The 19,007-nt window shown below is 44.0% G+C and overlaps 2 protein-coding genes across 6 annotated transcripts in view; one reads left to right on the top strand and one right to left on the bottom strand.

Annotated features, from left to right (window-relative positions):
* Window positions 1–742: 742 nt before the first annotated feature.
* LOC115309564 (ubiquitin-related modifier 1) lies at window positions 743–12,345 on the bottom strand. 2 transcript variants are annotated; one of them, XM_029967817.4, is made up of 5 exons: window positions 12,180–12,345; window positions 12,023–12,093; window positions 11,863–11,944; window positions 3,167–3,215; window positions 743–916 (listed from the first exon to the last, which is right to left on the bottom strand). In XM_029967817.4, the coding sequence occupies exons 1-5, from the start codon at window positions 12,209–12,211 to the stop codon at window positions 848–850; spliced, it is 303 nt and encodes a 100-aa protein (XP_029823677.1). In that variant the 5' UTR covers window positions 12,212–12,345; the 3' UTR covers window positions 743–847. The 2 variants fall into 2 exon arrangements, with proteins under 2 accessions (XP_029823677.1, XP_040357528.1); XM_040501594.2 differs by having other exon boundaries at window positions 11,863–12,093; window positions 12,180–12,324.
* Window positions 12,346–12,544: 199 nt separating this feature from the next.
* Window positions 12,545–19,007, top strand: part of LOC8051065 (metal-response element-binding transcription factor 2) — a 33,406-nt gene continuing 26,943 nt past the window's right edge. For 2 of the 4 annotated variants that reach the window (XM_029967824.4, XM_029967822.4), the window contains exons 1-2: window positions 12,569–12,815; window positions 15,026–15,172. In XM_029967824.4, the coding sequence (XP_029823684.3) occupies window positions 12,807–12,815; window positions 15,026–15,172 (156 nt within the window). In that variant the 5' untranslated portion in view covers window positions 12,569–12,806. Of the gene's footprint in view, window positions 12,816–13,047; window positions 13,069–15,025; window positions 15,173–19,007 lie in introns of those variants that run through there. The other 2 variants (XM_002435397.5, XM_029967823.4) reach the window with 2 other exon arrangements.

The following is a 19,007-nucleotide window of genomic DNA, read 5'->3' as shown; positions in this document are numbered from 1 at the left end:
GTTTCATTGGTCCGGCAAAGACCTCTAAACAGTGGTATGAAAAATTCACAATAAGACGCGCTGTAGAACGGCTTAATTCCTACACAAAATAGTGAATAATAACTGTGCACTTAATTGGGAAAAATATGTTGGTTTTGTTACTGAATCACGCACTCAAAGCTTCCATCCTTTAAATCTTGTACCGTACAGAGCCCACCTTAACTGTTTTAAATATCCTTTTTTTCCTCGAACGATAGAAAACTGGAATAACATAAATGGATCAGTTCGTTACCTCGATTTTGATAGGTTTGTATTAGAAATACAGGAGGTGTTCTGGTATGGTGCCTGGAGTCTGCTATTGAAATGTATGCAATTGTGTTTGTACACATTTTTCACGGTTTTCTAATTTTTGTTTTGTAGGGCGTGTACATCTTTATTCGTTGGCCTTTTTGAATGTATATGTATGTTTTTTTTCCACTCCTGCAATGACCTCATCGAGGTCACAGTATTTTGAAATAAATAAATAAATAACACATTTTCAGCACATTGCCATTAATAGCAGTAAAACTTAACAGTCATTAATGGTACATATCACAGCTTAAATATACCGTCGGCCGAAATTTTTGACACACGTCCAATGATGGCAAGTGTAGACTACCTTAGATACTAGTTTGAACGAAGGCATTAAAATATGCCTTCTAGAGTTTCTATTATTGAACATAAGTTTTGAAAATTGAAAAGAAACTTTCATCAGGAGGAAAAATATTTTTGATGAGGCTTTATGTTGCTTATTTATACATTTGTTGTTGGTCACTTATTTTAGCGACTATCAAACCATGAAAACATGCTAGAAGTGCACCAAAATATTTTATCCTCCGTGCAAAGTTGAAATGAACAGCACATTGTCGTTCTCTTGAATCTCGTAGTCCGGTCCTCCCTGGAAATAACAGGTTCATTGTGAAGTACAGCACAAGCTCAGAGCTGTAAACTAACTAAATGTACTAAGGTTACTGGAATTAGTTGCAGTAATGCTAACTCAGAGGCATTTAAGTTTGAGCAACTGTAGTTAATTAAATTTTCTAATCAGTGCAACATGTTGCCACGGCCTTAAAGGGCCCCTGAAAAGAAAACAAATATCTTTTCTAAAGTCTGGTTAATGCACGGGTGTCAAAAAATTAATTTTAAGCGATAAAAAAAAAAAGTTAGATTAATATTGGTGGCGCGAGACGTGATTTAGTCAGTGGTCGCCTCCCCCTTTCCACTTGTTTCCTCTCTCGGTATTTCGGGTGCGTGGAGGAGAGGTGAATCGGCTTGGCCATCACGTTGAGGTGGAGAGAGTGTATGACCATCTCGTTGAGGTGAAAAGAGTGCACGACCATTCCGTGACGTCATGGACTTTGCACACAGAATTTAAAATAAATCTTGCGCCGTCAATACTGTTCTAAAAAAGTTTATTTTTCGCGTAAAGTTAATTTTTTGACGTGCGTGTCCCACCCAGATTGTTAAAAAAAAAACTTTTTTCTCTTTTTTTTCAGGGGTTCTTTAAATTAAAGAGGCATTGAAGCCATTCTTTAAAAAGGTCATTTTTGATCTTATATTGTTTAAAATGTGTTAGTTCCCACATATACCAAGTCCTATATTACAAAACCGCCTATTTATCTCCAGGCAATAGAAAGACATGTGGACTCTTTTCTCGCGGAATACAATGTGTGGACCAATGAGAACCCTACAATACGTGCAGATCCCTAATGATTTTATTATAACTCGTTTAGAAGAGAGTCTGATAGGTACACATTCGTATAAGACTCCTCTTTTTCTCCACGGGCGAAGCCATCGATTGCAACTCGCCAACAAGCTCCCTTCGTCAAACACTTCACTCCGAAGAAAATTCTTCCTAAAAAGGGTCTGTCGCAATCTTTGAACACTGTTTTAACAAGGAAATAAACTATACACGGTTGTGGTTTCAAGTTTGTTGGGATGCTTAGAGTGTCTAGATTGAGTTGTCACCACAAAAGAATGATCTAACAGTCAACTTCAGTGCCCCTTTAAACACTACCATGGACAAAGTGCCGAGTCATGAAGGAACTGTGCCACTCTCTATTACACGTTGAAAACTAGATTGTCCGCCGGTCAGTGCAGCTCGCCTCAACGTCATAGGATAGTTTGAAAGAAAAAGTTTGAACATAACTTAGAACATGTGCAAGGATATACCGTAAACTACCAGAAGAACGCCCACTTTCACTGAAGACTGGGTTAACCTAGACATAGGCGCTTGTCCGGCCCAATCAAGCGCTCATTGTATAACTTGCAGAATTCCCAAATTTGTGAAATGTTAATAGTGGGCACTTGAACGAAGTGGGCGCCTTTGCAGTATTTTATGGTAACTGTATTCGTAACTTAATTACATTGTAGCTCAAGTAACCATATAATATTAAGTTACAAAAGTAACAGCTCTGTGCATGCATATTGAGCACTAACATAGTACAGGATGAGGCCGTGAGGATCACCGCATTTGGCACGCCTTGCAAAATTTTAATTCTTATCATACATACCTGAAACTGGGCAAGCAAACATTATTTCTCAAGAAGATTTGTGTCTATTTGTTTTTAGAGCTCAACTCGGAGGTGGTTAAATATTAAAAATAGTAATGCAAAAGCGGCGGCCGTGCACTTTCTATGTCCTATACCGGATGTTTGTCGTCTGCACACTGGTTTGTGAGCTTGCTCCCAATTCGTCATTGTACACAGATTTCGTTCAAATCATTACTTATTGCGACTATCCCGCTCGTTGCCAGCCTCTACTAGGCGCTCTCAACGTTTTAGTGTTTGGCAAACCACCCGGGAGCAAGCTCGCAAACCAGTGGGCAGACAACAATCAAGTTGTATAGGGCATGGAAAATACACGGCCGGCTGTTTTGCTTTATTTCTAATATTTCACCACCTCAGAGTTGAGTTCTAAAAAAATTAGACATAAAACTTTTTGTGTAAGGACACTCGCCTATTTTCAGGATTGTATGTCTAAAATACGAATTTTGCAGGGCGTGCCGAATGAGCGCTGGTCCTTACGGCCTCACTCTGTATTAATGTTCCACGACAATGCCTCTACGACTTCTTGGACATGTCCAGATCTGCACAAGGAGCATTCCAACTGGAGAGTTTACACTGCACAATTACAAACAAGCTCTCACCAGGAGTTCCCAGTCAGTATCATTGACCAAGACCAGAATCCCTGGTCGTCTGCAAAGGCAAATTCACCATTTACATAACAGACTACTACATCCAAAGAAAAGAAGTGTTCCTCCAAGCAGAACTAGAGAAGTACCACAGTTGGTAATTAACATCTGAAAAAGCAGCCTTGTACGAACAGCAACCCCTATAGCAGACGTATCTGCATCTGCTGATCTGGTTCAATGTTGTATCTGTAGGGAGTCTGAAGTCATCAGGCTCGACCTAAAATGAACCGTAAAAATCGATGCCTGCACGAAGCAATCTCAACTTTTTGCCAAAGGTGTATTTCACAGGTCCGCTTTTTCTTGTTAAATTACAAAGTGCAGCTCCCTTTCTGTAAAAAAAATAGAGGCCAAAAAACTTGCCAAAAAATCTCCTTATTGAGACTACTTGCGATGACTGTGATTTACTAAAATGAAGATAATCTTTTTGTAGTGTACCTTTGGTCTAAAAATAAATGCAAACAATAAAAACAACTCGAAGTTTAAAAAAAAAAAAGTGGTTGAATAACGACGGCGTCTTTGTTGCCGACGGATTTCGTCTGCGTGTTGTCTGTTTTCGTTCACTGGTTGGCTACCCCTTTAGACGCTGCTCCCGACGCCATCTATCAATATGTGTGCCAAACGTGCCCCACCGCTCGACTCAGTCATCTGCGTCGCCGCCCACAGTCAACCCTGGCAAGTTTTTTGGCCCTATTTTTTACAAAAAGGGAGCTACGCTTCATAATTTTACAAGAAAAAACGGACCAGTGAAATACACCTTTGACAAAAAATTTAGATTGCTTCGTGCAGGCGTTATTTTTACGGTCCATTTTAGATCGAGCCTGGTGACTTCAGACACCCTATTGAACAACACATTGTTTACAAACAAGCCCGCGTTTGCCCACCAGGCGAGGGCACTGCACGCGCGCAGAAACCATGTTCGGCCTAGGCGAATCACCTGCGCATGCCCAGTGCTGACAGCAGCGCCACCACAGCGGCGTGACGTCAGAGAGTTGAGTTGGTCTATACATACAACCGGTGGCCCACTTTTTTTTTCCCTTTTAAGTTACACATTTTAGGCTCAAACATTTTTGGCACCCATTTGGTATGCAGAGCGCAAGTTCATCTGCTTCTTGTGCAGGAGTTGAGGTGACGTCAGAACGCTGAGGTTTGATTGGCTCCAATTGGAAGGATAGTGGGTAGACCTCAAGGCAGCTACAACATTGAGGTCTACCCACTATCCTTCCAATCAGAGCTCGGCGTTTTGACGTCACCGCAACCTCTGTGCAAGAAGCAGGCAACCTGTGCTCCGCATATGCCTATGCCAAATTGAATTTCTTAGAAATATACATTCCACTCTCACTTCTACATTGTGCACAAACAATGACACATAAAGACAGCATCTGTTACCGACTGAAAACATTGTTAGAGACAGTATGACTGAAGAAACAGCGATTCTTGGAGCTTATTTTACCGAAATATTTTGAGCTGAAAGGCCCGCTCATCGGCTTGCATCGCTCGTGTTGAGACAATGACTGTCAGCTTGAAATACTGCAGCCTTAATTAAATAGAGGGTTTAGCACCCTCCTTCTATGAGTAGATCTTGAAAGTCGCTAGGCAGAATTTTTGGTGTCGTTCAAAAATACAACTGGCATAACCAATACACTGTTTACAAACAAGCGCTCATTTGTCCATGCCACTGTGCATGCGCAGAAACCAGACATGCACAGTGTCGATAGTGAGCGGCATGACGTTAGAGAGTTGAGTTGGTGTATAGACACCAGGGGCCCTATGTTGCACTTTTTGGACTCCCACGGCAACTATAGAGAAGGAAGTGACGTGGACAACGCAGATTGGATGTTGACTTTGTTTTCTTCTGTCAACATCCAATCTGCGTTTGCTGTGTCTAAAACGTCACTTCCTTCTCCCTAGTCGCCATGGGAGTCCAAAGAGCGCAACATAGGGCCCCAGGCACGTAGCCAGGATGTTGATGTGGTGGTGGTGAGGGGGGGGAGGTTGCTTATGACAAACATTTGTATGAGGATGAGGGAGAAGGCTCCAACAAACTGAAAAGAATTTTTTTTTTTTTTTGGGGGGGGGGGGGGGCTTTCCTCTCTCTTTTTTTCCCCCTCCTCCCCCCGCCTACGTGCCTGATAGACACTAATAGACCCCCTTCAAAGTAATGCCCTCAGTAACGGTTGATAGTGGAGCTTGTTTGTACATACTTGTATATATTTGACAGCTTGAACCAGGGGAAGATATAGAGAAATTGAGACAGGAGAGAATAGACAGCTGACTACCAACGATTATTTAGTGGGAACTTCTTTTTCCTTGCGTGTTTTCAGACACCAACAAAAATTATTACATATTAAAACCTATTATACTAATATAATAATGCATGTGTATGTTTACAAAATTTTCACATTACCTAAAGCTAAACTAATATTTTAAATTCACCCGCCACAAGCTCATACTGCCATTTTCTGGACCGTAACGCACCGTAGATATTGTCTCTCCTTTTTGTGAATAGTGATGGACGGGGTGCTAACGCACCCACTCGCTTGTTCTTCGATAGCAAGCGCCTCGAGCATCTCACGCGCATGAGTATTGTTATTACTGGCTAGGATGGTTATGTCCTTGAACGCTGCACTGCAGTGGCAAGTCCTGCAATGAGCTGCAAGATGCCCTGCCGACGTTCCTTGAAGGGATGCTGCGTGCTCGCGGGCTCTGTCGTTAATGCATCGGCCCGTCTGGCCGATGTAGCACTTCCCGCATGAAAGGGGAATGTTGTAAACCACTCCTGTCATGCATGGTACATATTGTGTTCTGTGGGCAATGTCGCACGTTTTTTCTTTGCCTGTTCTGTTGTTCACTCGTCTGCACATGGAGTACGCTTTGTTAGGCGCGGAGCATACTACTTGGATCTCATTCCTCGCGGCGATCTTTTTCAATTTGTGCGTAATCCCGTGAACGTATGGTAGCACAGCGATCTTCCTTCGGGTTTCCTCGTTTACTTTTTTGCCCGACTTTGCACTCTTCAAGTTTCTGCAGATGGTCTCACAAACGGGTACCAAGATACTTGTTGGGTATCCCGAATTCCGTAATCGTGACATCTGTTTTTCAAAGCTCGGCCCTATCTGGTGTTTACATGATTTGTTTAAGGCAGAAACTAACGCCGTGCTGGCGATACCTCTCTTAATAGTTCTTGAGTGGCCGGAGGTAAACGGCAGAAACCCTTTTGCTGACCGGGGTTCGTACCTCCAGCAAACGTGCCCTTGTTGGAAAATTAGCGCGAGGTCTAGGAATTTGATATTTTTGTCCACAGGTGATTCATGTGTGAACACCAATTCGGGGCAACTTTCTTGAAACACTTGCAGAATAATATCCTTGCATTCTTCACTCTGGTCGTCATCTTCTGTGGCACAAAGTACTAAAAAATCGTCCACATATCGGAAGATGGCTGTGACCCTTGTATCTGTCAGATTACTTGCGATGATCTTTCCGCATGCCCCCAGGAATAAGTCACACAATTGCGGCGCTACCCGAGACCCAATACATACTCCACTCTTTTGCACATATTGTTGATCTTGAAAGTCTACTACAGTGGAAGTCAGATATACACCTAATAGTTCCAAGAAGGTGCTCACACTTAGTCCAGCATTATTCTGAAACGCTGTAGAGCCCTGCTCCTCGATGGTGGATCGGAGAATTGCCATGAGTCTTCTGTGTGGGATTGAGTAATACATATCTTGGATATCGATAGAAAATCCAGATGTGACGCTTTCTCCATTCTTCTTAAGATATTCAATTAAATGTTCCGAGTTCTTAATTCTGTACGGATCGTCGGATTCTATCAAGGACAACTGTTTCGCCAGGAACGTCGACAAATGGACTTGCCAGGTTCCTCTTTCCGACACAATGGCCCGAAACGGTATGCCTTCCTTATGTGTTTTTGCTGAGAAAAAAACTTGCAGGTGTCCCTTCTTCGTTTTCTTTATTTTTGTGCTGAGGCTGTTAAGTTCGTTATTATCAAGTAGCTTCAGGGCTGCTGGTTTAGACTTCTTGCTTCTTTTTTCTTCCACATGAATGAAGTTCTTAGCCATTGCAGATAGAATCCGACGATCCGTACAGAATTAAGAACTCGGAACATTTAATTGAATATCTTAAGAAGAATGGAGAAAGCGTCACATCTGGATTTTCTATCGATATCCAAGATATGTATTACTCAATCCCACACAGAAGACTCATGGCAATTCTCCGATCCACCATCGAGGAGCAGGGCTCTACAGCGTTTCAGAATAATGCTGGACTAAGTGTGAGCACCTTCTTGGAACTATTAGGTGTATATCTGACTTCCACTGTAGTAGACTTTCAAGATCAACAATATGTGCAAAAGAGTGGAGTATGTATTGGGTCTCGGGTAGCGCCGCAATTGTGTGACTTATTCATGGGGGCATGCGGAAAGATCATCGCAAGTAATCTGACAGATACAAGGGTCACAGCCATCTTCCGATATGTGGACGATTTTTTAGTACTTTGTGCCACAGAAGATGACGACCAGAGTGAAGAATGCAAGGATATTATTCTGCAAGTGTTTCAAGAAAGTTGCCCCGAATTGGTGTTCACACATGAATCACCTGTGGACAAAAATATCAAATTCCTAGACCTCGCGCTAATTTTCCAACAAGGGCACGTTTGCTGGAGGTACGAACCCCGGTCAGCAAAAGGGTTTCTGCCGTTTACCTCCGGCCACTCAAGAACTATTAAGAGAGGTATCGCCAGCACGGCGTTAGTTTCTGCCTTAAACAAATCATGTAAACACCAGATAGGGCCGAGCTTTGAAAAACAGATGTCACGATTACGGAATTCGGGATACCCAACAAGTATCTTGGTACCCGTTTGTGAGACCATCTGCAGAAACTTGAAGAGTGCAAAGTCGGGCAAAAAAGTAAACGAGGAAACCCGAAGGAAGATCGCTGTGCTACCATACGTTCACGGGATTACGCACAAATTGAAAAAGATCGCCGCGAGGAATAAGATCCAAGTAGTATGCTCCGCGCCTAACAAAGCGTACTCCATGTGCAGACGAGTGAACAACAAAACAGGCAAAGAAAAAACGTGCGACATTGCCCACAGAACACAATATGTACCATGCATGACAGGAGTGGTTTACAACATTCCCCTTTCATGCGGGAAGTGCTACATCGGCCAGACGGGCCGATGCATTAACGACAGAGCCCGCGAGCACGCAGCATCCCTTCAAGGAACGTCGGCAGGGCATCTTGCAGCTCATTGCAGGACTTGCCACTGCAGTGCAGCGTTCAAGGACATAACCATCCTAGCCAGTAATAACAATACTCATGCGCGTGAGATGCTCGAGGCGCTTGCTATCGAAGAACAAGCGAGTGGGTGCGTTAGCACCCCGTCCATCACTATTCACAAAAAGGAGAGACAATATCTACGGTGCGTTACGGTCCAGAAAATGGCAGTATGAGCTTGTGGCGGGTGAATTTAAAATATTAGTTTAGCTTTAGGTAATGTGAAAATTTTGTAAACATACACATGCATTATTATATTAGTATAATAGGTTTTAATATGTAATAATTTTTGTTGGTGTCTGAAAACACGCAAGGAAAAAGAAGTTCCCACTAAATAATCGTTGGTAGTCAGCTGTCTATTCTCTCCTGTCTCAATTTCTCTATATCTTCCCCTGGTTCAAGCTGTCAAATATATACAAGTATGTACCAACAAGCTCCACTATCAACCGTTACTCAGTTTCTTTCTAGTTATTTGAGCCCCTCCTTCCTACGCATTCAATCAATGGCCCCGCAGACTCTAAGCCATCTTATTGCCACCACCACGTGCCAAGGTAGGCTACTAGCACGTAGCATCAACAAGAATATAATCCTAGATGATGTAAGGCAAGTCTTCGGCCTTATAGCTCCGTCGCAGGGACATGCTATGCGAGTAAGCAAGATCCTCAGGTCAGAGACTTGGCGACAACAACGTCTTCTCACAGATTTTCTACGTGCCAAGTGTCCCCACTACAATGTTTTTATTAACCACCTGACTATCGCAAGGCATTCAACAGAGACCATGTGGACAACACAGTATCTCCCATATTTCAAGGAGCACCTGGCAAGGAAGGACAAGGAACATCCAAAAAGACAGGCCCTTCAAGTCATCGGAGATATCAGTATCTCAAATAAGGCGAGAAACATACTAGAACAAGGGCCGAAGTTTGCTCTACCACCACGGCTACAGCCCATTGACAAGGTTGCCTTGGTCAGAAACATCGCATCCAAGGCTCAAGAAGAGAGCGCTTCAAGCATAATCAGTGAAGGGATTGACTGCATCGCAAGCCAAAGAAGCTCAGCAAAAGCAAATAGGAGCTTTGGTACCACAGTACATGAGCTAATCAGCAAAGATCTTAAGCTCTGTGTTTCTGATAAGGAAGGCGGATTTGTGGTCTTAGATTCAGACGCATACGAAGAAAAAGCTTCTGCTGCAATGGCTAAGAACTTCATTCATGTGGAAGAAAAAAGAAGCAAGAAGTCTAAACCAGCAGCCCTGAAGCTACTTGATAATAACGAACTTAACAGCCTCAGCACAAAAATAAAGAAAACGAAGAAGGGACACCTGCAAGTTTTTTTCTCAGCAAAAACACATAAGGAAGGCATACCGTTTCGGGCCATTGTGTCGGAAAGAGGAACCTGGCAAGTCCATTTGTCGACGTTCCTGGCGAAACAGTTGTCCTTGATAGAATCCGACGATCCGTACAGAATTAAGAACTCGGAACATTTAATTGAATATCTTAAGAAGAATGGAGAAAGCGTCACATCTGGATTTTCTATCGATATCCAAGATATGTATTACTCAATCCCACACAGAAGACTCATGGCAATTCTCCGATCCACCATCGAGGAGCAGGGCTCTACAGCGTTTCAGAATAATGCTGGACTAAGTGTGAGCACCTTCTTGGAACTATTAGGTGTATATCTGACTTCCACTGTAGTAGACTTTCAAGATCAACAATATGTGCAAAAGAGTGGAGTATGTATTGGGTCTCGGGTAGCGCCGCAATTGTGTGACTTATTCCTGGGGGCATGCGGAAAGATCATCGCAAGTAATCTGACAGATACAAGGGTCACAGCCATCTTCCGATATGTGGACGATTTTTTAGTACTTTGTGCCACAGAAGATGACGACCAGAGTGAAGAATGCAAGGATATTATTCTGCAAGTGTTTCAAGAAAGTTGCCCCGAATTGGTGTTCACACATGAATCACCTGTGGACAAAAATATCAAATTCCTAGACCTCGCGCTAATTTTCCAACAAGGGCACGTTTGCTGGAGGTACGAACCCCGGTCAGCAAAAGGGTTTCTGCCGTTTACCTCCGGCCACTCAAGAACTATTAAGAGAGGTATCGCCAGCACGGCGTTAGTTTCTGCCTTAAACAAATCATGTAAACACCAGATAGGGCCGAGCTTTGAAAAACAGATGTCACGATTACGGAATTCGGGATACCCAACAAGTATCTTGGTACCCGTTTGTGAGACCATCTGCAGAAACTTGAAGAGTGCAAAGTCGGGCAAAAAAGTAAACGAGGAAACCCGAAGGAAGATCGCTGTGCTACCATACGTTCACGGGATTACGCACAAATTGAAAAAGATCGCCGCGAGGAATGAGATCCAAGTAGTATGCTCCGCGCCTAACAAAGCGTACTCCATGTGCAGACGAGTGAACAACAGAACAGGCAAAGAAAAAACGTGCGACATTGCCCACAGAACACAATATGTACCATGCATGACAGGAGTGGTTTACAACATTCCCCTTTCATGCGGGAAGTGCTACATCGGCCAGACGGGCCGATGCATTAACGACAGAGCCCGCGAGCACGCAGCATCCCTTCAAGGAACGTCGGCAGGGCATCTTGCAGCTCATTGCAGGACTTGCCACTGCAGTGCAGCGTTCAAGGACATAACCATCCTAGCCAGTAATAACAATACTCATGCGCGTGAGATGCTCGAGGCGCTTGCTATCGAAGAACAAGCGAGTGGGTGCGTTAGCACCCCGTCCATCACTATTCACAAAAAGGAGAGACAATATCTACGGTGCGTTACGGTCCAGAAAATGGCAGTATGAGCTTGTGGCGGGTGAATTTAAAATATTAGTTTAGCTTTAGGTAATGTGAAAATTTTGTAAACATACACATGCATTATTATATTAGTATAATAGGTTTTAATATGTAATAATTTTTGTTGGTGTCTGAAAACACGCAAGGAAAAAGAAGTTCCCACTAAATAATCGTTGGTAGTCAGCTGTCTATTCTCTCCTGTCTCAATTTCTCTATATCTTCCCCTGGTTCAAGCTGTCAAATATATACAAATAATGCCCTCTTTTGGCAGAGCTGGGAATACTGCCCTGTGGAATGTGCAAAAAAACACTAAATCTGACAAGACCATCACATATACATTGAGATTCAGCGCCTTATAAAGAAGCACCTAATTTTTGGAAGGGGTGCAACGTTTGACACGAACTTTGGGGAGCTGGAGCAGCCCATGTAAGGAAGAGAGGGGAGGTCCTGCATCCTCTGAGCTCCCTAGTTCTCCTCGTCAACAGCGCTAAACCAAAAAAAAAAAAAAAAAAAAAAAAAAAGCACGGCAGTCACTTACATTGAATCCCCCTGTACAAAAAACTCTTCCCTTCCTTTCAGCAGATTCGTCTTCAGCCAGTATATCAGCTGTTTGAGTGTCCCTGGAAAGAACAAGAGCAGGCGTCCGACACATGGCAAGCTGCTGCAACATTGGTGGCTTTCCAAATTCGAACCGTTACATTTTTCCGACGATTTTGATAGAGTTACGTCGTGCTTCTTTTGATTTCCGAAGAGAAGCTCCGCTCCGCCACTGTGTGAAATAAACGAACATTACTGTAATGTCATTTTATGACTTAGCCGCGTGTGACAATTTTATGAAAAAAGTAACTGCCATACCCAAACTCCACGAGAACCTTGGTCTCGCCCATCGTTAGGACATAGCCTGCAACAAGAGCTTCCTTAAATTAACGTGTTGTTGGCGCACGAGCTCAAGAATAAGCTTGATTTAATTAGCTAGCTTGAAGCTTCATTACATTGGTTGATGCGGTCACGTGGTCACATCACATGAGCAGGTGACTTTGTTAAAACGAGCCAACGAGTTGAAACAAGCACACTAATGCTTTTTGGTAAACTTTGGGGTAAAATTACTTTGAAGTTATGGATCTCACCAGTTTTTGCAAAAAAAACTCACGACTTCTTGCGGCGGTCCAATTAAAATAAAAGTGAAAAACAGGAACGACCACAAACGCCATCTCGTGTTTGCTTTTCAAACGCATTCAAAAGGCGCCAAAGTCCCAATATGGCGCCCGTACGCCAGCCAATTTGGGGCGACGTTACTTTATAACTTTTGAATTAATGTTCCCGCGCTTCTAGTTCGCGTTTTTCGACTCCGAGTGCGTTCTTGAAAAGTTAGCGTGTCGCACCGTCCTGGTTTAGATGCGATGTGACTTCGGCGACGGTCCGACGATGGAACTGAAAGGCTACTGAACCCTCGGCTCAAAAAAAAAAGTTGTCGTTCGCCGGATGTTACTGGCGAGTACCATTTTCTACCGTTCGCGGTTTATCGCATCGAGTTCGGACGTGGGGCGTTTCACGCGAAAACAAAACCGGTGCCGGTTCGTTTGAAAAGCTTGCGGCTGTAGCATAACGCAAACTGAGTGGGCGACCGACCTGTATGTGCCCAGCAATTTTTGTTTGATTATCAATTTTGATTAGGGTAACGTGCCGGATTTTTTTCCCCCTCCGATTCACCTTACTCGAACTGCTTTCGTTGCATCTGAGAATGGTGATTGAATTTATTATTGGGCGGAAATGTCGTTAGGATCGATAAACATATTATATAACTCCTCTTAATTTGCTCGTTCTCTTGTTTTTGTATTTTTGCGCGTGCGTAACTGCAATGAAAGCCAAAGGCCCGGCCGGACTCCGTGTTTGTAGCGGGATTCCGAAGTTCAGCGCTAGCATTTTCGGTTTGTTTGAGCTTCAGTTAAACATGTTAGCTCCTTGTTTCATAGCGTTATCGTCCATATCACCGAGTGATGATATGGAGGAAGCGACTGCGTTTGCAGGTCTAACTACAGTCTAAATTTTCAAGTGGCGTTTGATTTATCAATATTTGCTCTGACGTCTTGACATACTGTGCGTCGTTGTTCAGTGCCTTCTTGACCGCACGGTGCTAGTTGAAATATTGCTCGCTAATTTTCTTTTTCCGATCTTGACAGGGCGCGAGTTTAACGCCCTTTGCATCAGTTTCGCTCTAGTTTCACTCGGTAACTTCATATACAAGTTTATTTCGTCTTCTGTTCGCAAAACAGGTTCAAATTGAAGGTTCGGGTAGTATCTGCCTGCTCATAGGTGTATTGGGCATATTGGCTACTATTATTGCCACGTATGAAATTATAGAGGGAACACCTCAACAGTTGGTAACATCTTGTTCTCTGACCCTCATCCACAAGTGCTTGTTCAGCCGTTCTGTATCTATGCCACTAGTGCAGGCAGGCGGGCAGGCAGGCTCCTAGTTAGGTGACTTGTATCTTTTCCATACAGTGTATGTGGCGGTCAGCTAGCAGGCACACAAGTGTAAGGGTTGTAACCTTTCTGCTTTGTCATGCACGCTGCCATGTACACACAATACCCTGTGCAAATAAACTACAATTACAATATAATTGAAGCAGGTCTCAAGCTTTGGTGACAGGGGCCAGAACCCTGCTTTCTCTATGCTTCTGTACCATGTTTCTGGAGGTAGATATTTGGATTTGAATGTAGTCATGTGATGTAAACTGAGTTCTTTATGGATGTCTGCTAAAAAGGTGTCCATCAAGAGAATAAACCTAACCTAAGCCAAACCTAGAATTGCTAAAAATGGTGGATGGTATAAAAAAAAAACATTAAGGTTAGAAGAAAGCTATTTAAAGGTGAGAGGTTTATCAGGTCATTAACTCAACCTGTACTGTATGCTTTTTGAGAAACCCAAAATCATGATTGTGTTTAAGACACGATCGGAATTGCAGAGAAAGGAGCACGTCGCTATCTTTGATTACATTTTTACTAGGCCGTGCTTGATTATAATTTTGCGTTTTCGGATGCTTCGATGGCATAGCTTGAGCTATTATAGTAAAAAGACAAACTAAAAGAAACCTCTACCTGCCCCTTTAAATTGGTGCTTTATTAGGTGCCTATGTTCTTAACTCCTATCCTTCTAGCATGCCACAGGTATGCTAACAAAGAAAAAGCGAGCTGTGCAAAGACGAGATACCTTAAAATACCGGGCAAACGCCCACTCAAAATTTGGAGATAATCACGAAAAAATGGGGGATGGGCACTTGTTCGGTCATCAGTTTTACATATTAATGTACTGTGCATATTTTCTCAGATTTTAAAAATTTGGGAATGGGCGCTTAGTGTGGAATAGACAGATAAACAATATTCTACGGTTAACAAATTTTTGGACTGACTCTTGCATTTCATCCTGCATTTTGGCTCCTAACACAATGTCTTAAAGAGCAGGACTTTAGAACCATGTTTCTTTAACTGCCCCCGAGCTACTGGCACAGAGTTGAACGTCTCGTGATACGAATAAGTGAATGATCGCTGCGGCCACGTCTAGATAATGAGGCGCAAAGTGTGTCGACACTCTCATGAGCAGCTCCACCCGTAGTCGGCGACAGGCTGAGCGGTGTCGTCCACAGGTGTTAACGGCGTGGCAGAGGGTGAGAGGTTTGTGGTTCCCTCTGTGTGCACAGTATGCCATGTCCAGAGGAGCATTACAAGGTGGCCGGGAGCTGAGACTGCGGGTGCGGCACAAGAAGCCTAAGCGTCTGCTTCGCAGCTGGTACAACCTGCTTGGGCAGGACCAGGGCAGCGTCAATGGGTCCGACGAGCTGGAAGAGGTAGGGAACTCCGCAGTTTTGCCTGTCCCAGAGCCCTGGCAGGGCTCAATGTAAATTCGTGCGTCCCTAACCGCATAGTTCCGTCTCCCCAAGAAGGTATGGCGCCAAAATGCGCCTCCGCGACTGGTGCTTTTAGCATCCCATTCCAGCCGTGCATCGAAGGTGGTCCCGAAGGGGCAACAGACGACGTCGCAAAAGCTTGCCCCAATCCTTGCAATTGTGCATAAAAGTTCTGAAAAAAAAGAAAAAGTGAGACAGAATGTGAGTGTTGCTGTCGTCGCGGTGTCATAACTTCTGGCTGCCGAAGCTACTGTGAACTGTCGAACTGGAGAGGAACCTGCAGCAGCACAGGCGTCTGCCACATCCACTGCTGCTGTTGTGACACCCCCGGGATATCCGCCGATGACAACAAGACACTTCTGCGACGTCATCAGGGGGAAATTGGGAAACCTCTCCTTAGGATGTGGTAATTGCACCAGTCGGTGACGAGTTTCAGGCACCATGCCCAGGGTAGGTGCGAAGATGATGAGCGGTAGACTTTTTAAAAAGTGTGCGCCCTCCAGCAGCTGCCGCTGCATCGATTATTTGAGGTCGTCATATTTTGGGCATGTGCTCTGATTTGGCGTGTGTTTGACACGAGTACTGCAGATGCGTTCAATGCGAGTATTGCGTCGGCGCTCAGCGTAAACTCTGATCTGATAACAGACTTTGCGCGAAAAGTGATGCCCAAAATATGGCGGCAGTTGGTTTGCTTGATGGATTGGTGGGTCTATTCTAAGCTTGTTTTTCCAAAATTTACGAGTATTCGGGCATCAGTGCATACAAACTTGTGTTAAGCAGAGAGCAGCAGACAAGTGACAGCTTCTGTTCCTGACCGTGTAGTCTCAGTTGTCCTACCTAAAATGCAAGCTTTCTGCATCCACCAATATTTTCTTGTCCCTAGAATAATTTTGAACACACCAAGCTTCCATGGTGGTTGCAATCTTGTATTGCAAGTATTTGTCACAAGTGACGTTGCATTCAGAAATTGAGAACTTGACACTTTTACTCTTGTTGATTTCTTGTGTCATGTGGATACCCATTTCTAAGGCAATTCCCTTTCTAAAGCAACTGAAGGTTAGACTACTACTTGTTATTTGTCCTTAAGCATACTGCATGCGTGCCAGTTCCTATTGGGAAGGAGATGCAACCATCATAACCCTGACGTCTAAGCAGGGTTCTGACCAGAAATCCTTGAGATCTGGGCATCTGACAATTTTCAGGGTGTTGGGGGAGAAGGGGGAGATCGCTGCAAGTTTTGGTGTTTGCGGCACTTTCTTTGCCGCACAGCAGCGATTTTGCTTGCAGGGATTATGCAGTTCTGTTGCATAGTGCCACACAAGTCTGCCAAAAGCAACAATCTGGGGTGTCGTGCAGTTTTGGGAATCAGTATCGTCTTGTCCAGCAGAGACAAAATATAGAGATGGGTTGGACACCGTAGAGATGGGCAGCCAGCCAGAATAGTGCACGGCAAAGCTACTGCCGCCCACTGTGGGGAGAACCTCGCGTATAGGTTAAGAACTTTAAGGTCATCGCTGCTTCATTTTTGTCTTTGAAAAAACAAAGCAGTTCTCTTCAATATCACCTAGGAAGACCACACATCAAATATTAGGACCTAGATCTGTCTAAATGTTTCTTAAACAGTCCGGCAAACTTTGCAACTCGCCAAGTTGCCGAAATCTGCTGACTCGAGCGGGCAAATTGAGGCGCGACCAACAATGCAGTCAAAGCTACGGCGTGGGTGTAGCCAACATTGATCTAAGCGTCATCATCATTGCCCCCTTTTGCTTGTTTTTACTTCTTTGGGCGAGCGTAACGGGTGATGTCAGCAACGTTTTCTCTCGGTGCTCAGCAGTGTTTACATGATTGGTGTAACGCGCCTGCGCAATGCATCTCTTGGGAGCCGTCCGGCTGCCCTGCCTAGGCCCCGCAGTTACCGCCGTCCCCCACATCACAATTGCCGCTGTCGTCTTACCGTTCGTGACTATTGTCTCTCAAAGTTTCGTCCTCAGTACGGACACCACGTGTGCAGACTTATGTCGCAGTTGTGCAGACATCGTCGAATGTTGTGGACACCAGAATGAGGCGAAGAGTGCATTGCAGATGACATTTGTGCCTGGCACACACCTGCCTGTCGTTGCGCAGAGGATCACGTGACATCCCATACCACATGACAGCCATGTTCTTGGCGGCCCGTGGCCAATGTTGCCGGATGTAGCCAAACTTTCGGTTTCAATTTCTGCTCATGTTTAAAGTAAGATTTTACAATATATATCCCATTTTTCGTGAAGCAAATGATGTAGTGCCTCTTATTAGTGCTTTTCAATGTAAAATCACTCATTATCCCGAAATTTTCGGAATTGAGCAAAGTTGTCTTTTAAACCATAAGGACAACCGTACAAGTTTTTTGTTTGTGTTTCTGGTACTGCACCCTGCTGATGTTGCCGAATTCTGTGTCGTCGTTCGGCTGCGGGTTCAACCATTGAAGCAGTAATGAGCATGAGTCCCAGCAAAATGCTAATGCAGCACTCATGCCCAATCTGTGCCCTGCTATGAAAAACAGGCTGCATAATACTGGGTGATCCAAGGAGCGGCCAGGCTCTTTAAATCGACCGCAAAATTCGGTTTCTTAACCTATCGTGCTACGTCTTTGTACGGCGTTCCCCACAGATGGTGAATTTTTTTTTTGTAAAATTTGCAGAGAGAATTTACCCGAGGAAAAAGTAAAGAAAGAAAAAATGAAAGCCGATTACAACTCCCTGTAACACCGAATTGGAGCGCAGCTCTTGAGGAGGAGGAGGAGAGAAGGATACTAAGGGTTACCTGTTCTCGGGGCGGGGGGGGGGGGGGGGGGGTCATGTGACCTTGGGGGGTCACATGACCCACTAGAAAAATTTTCCGCTAGATTTAGCGGGGAATGTTTTCCGCTAGATTTAGCGGGGAAATTTTTCCGCTAGGTTTAACGGGAAAATTTTTCTGCTAGACAGCGAGGAATTTTTTCCGCTAAATCTAGCGGGGAAATTTTTCTGCTAGATTTAGCGCGGAATTTTTTCTGCTAGATTTAGCGGGGAAATTTTTCCGCTAGATGTAGCGGGTAAATTTTTTCGCTAGATTTAGCGGGGCATTTTTCCCGCTACTAGATTTAGCGGAGAAATTTTTCCGCTAGATTTAGCGGAGAAATTTTTTCACTAGATTTAGCGGGAAAATTTTTCCGCTAGATTTAGCGGGGAATTTTTTCCGCTTAATCTAGTGGGGAAAGTTTTTCCGCTAGATTTAGCGGGGAAGTTTTTCCGCTAAATCTAGCGGGAAAATTTTTCCGCTAGGTTTAGCGGGGAAAATTTTCCGCTAGATTTTGCGGGGAAATTTTTCCGCTAGATTTAGCGAGAAATATTTTCCGCTAGATTTAGCGGGGAAATTTTTCTGCTAGATTTAGCCGGGAATATTTTCCGCTAGATTTAGCGGGGAATTTTTTTTGCTAAATCTAGCGGGGAAAATTTTTCCGCTAGATTTAGCAAGGAAATTTTTCTGCTAAATCTAGCGGGGAAATTTTTCCGCTATATTTAGCGGGGAAATTTTTCCGCTAGATTTAGTGGGGAATATTTTCCGCTAGATTTAGCGGGGAAATTTTTCCGCTAAATTTAGCGGGGAATTTTCGCAGCTAGATTTTTCCGCTAGATTTAGCAGATAAATTTTTCCGCTAGATTTAGCGGGGAAATTTTCCCGCTACATTTAGCGGAGAAATTTTTCCGCTAGATTTAGCGGGAAATTTTTTCCGCTAAATCTAGCGGGGAAATTT

The sequence above is a fragment of the Ixodes scapularis genome, unplaced genomic scaffold (genome assembly GCF_016920785.2).
Source record: "Ixodes scapularis isolate PalLabHiFi unplaced genomic scaffold, ASM1692078v2 PGA_scaffold3__209_contigs__length_174095766, whole genome shotgun sequence".
Lineage (NCBI taxonomy): Eukaryota > Metazoa > Arthropoda > Arachnida > Ixodida > Ixodidae > Ixodes > Ixodes scapularis.
Note: the sequence above shows the minus strand (reverse complement) of the source record. Positions and strands in the feature narration are given on the sequence as shown.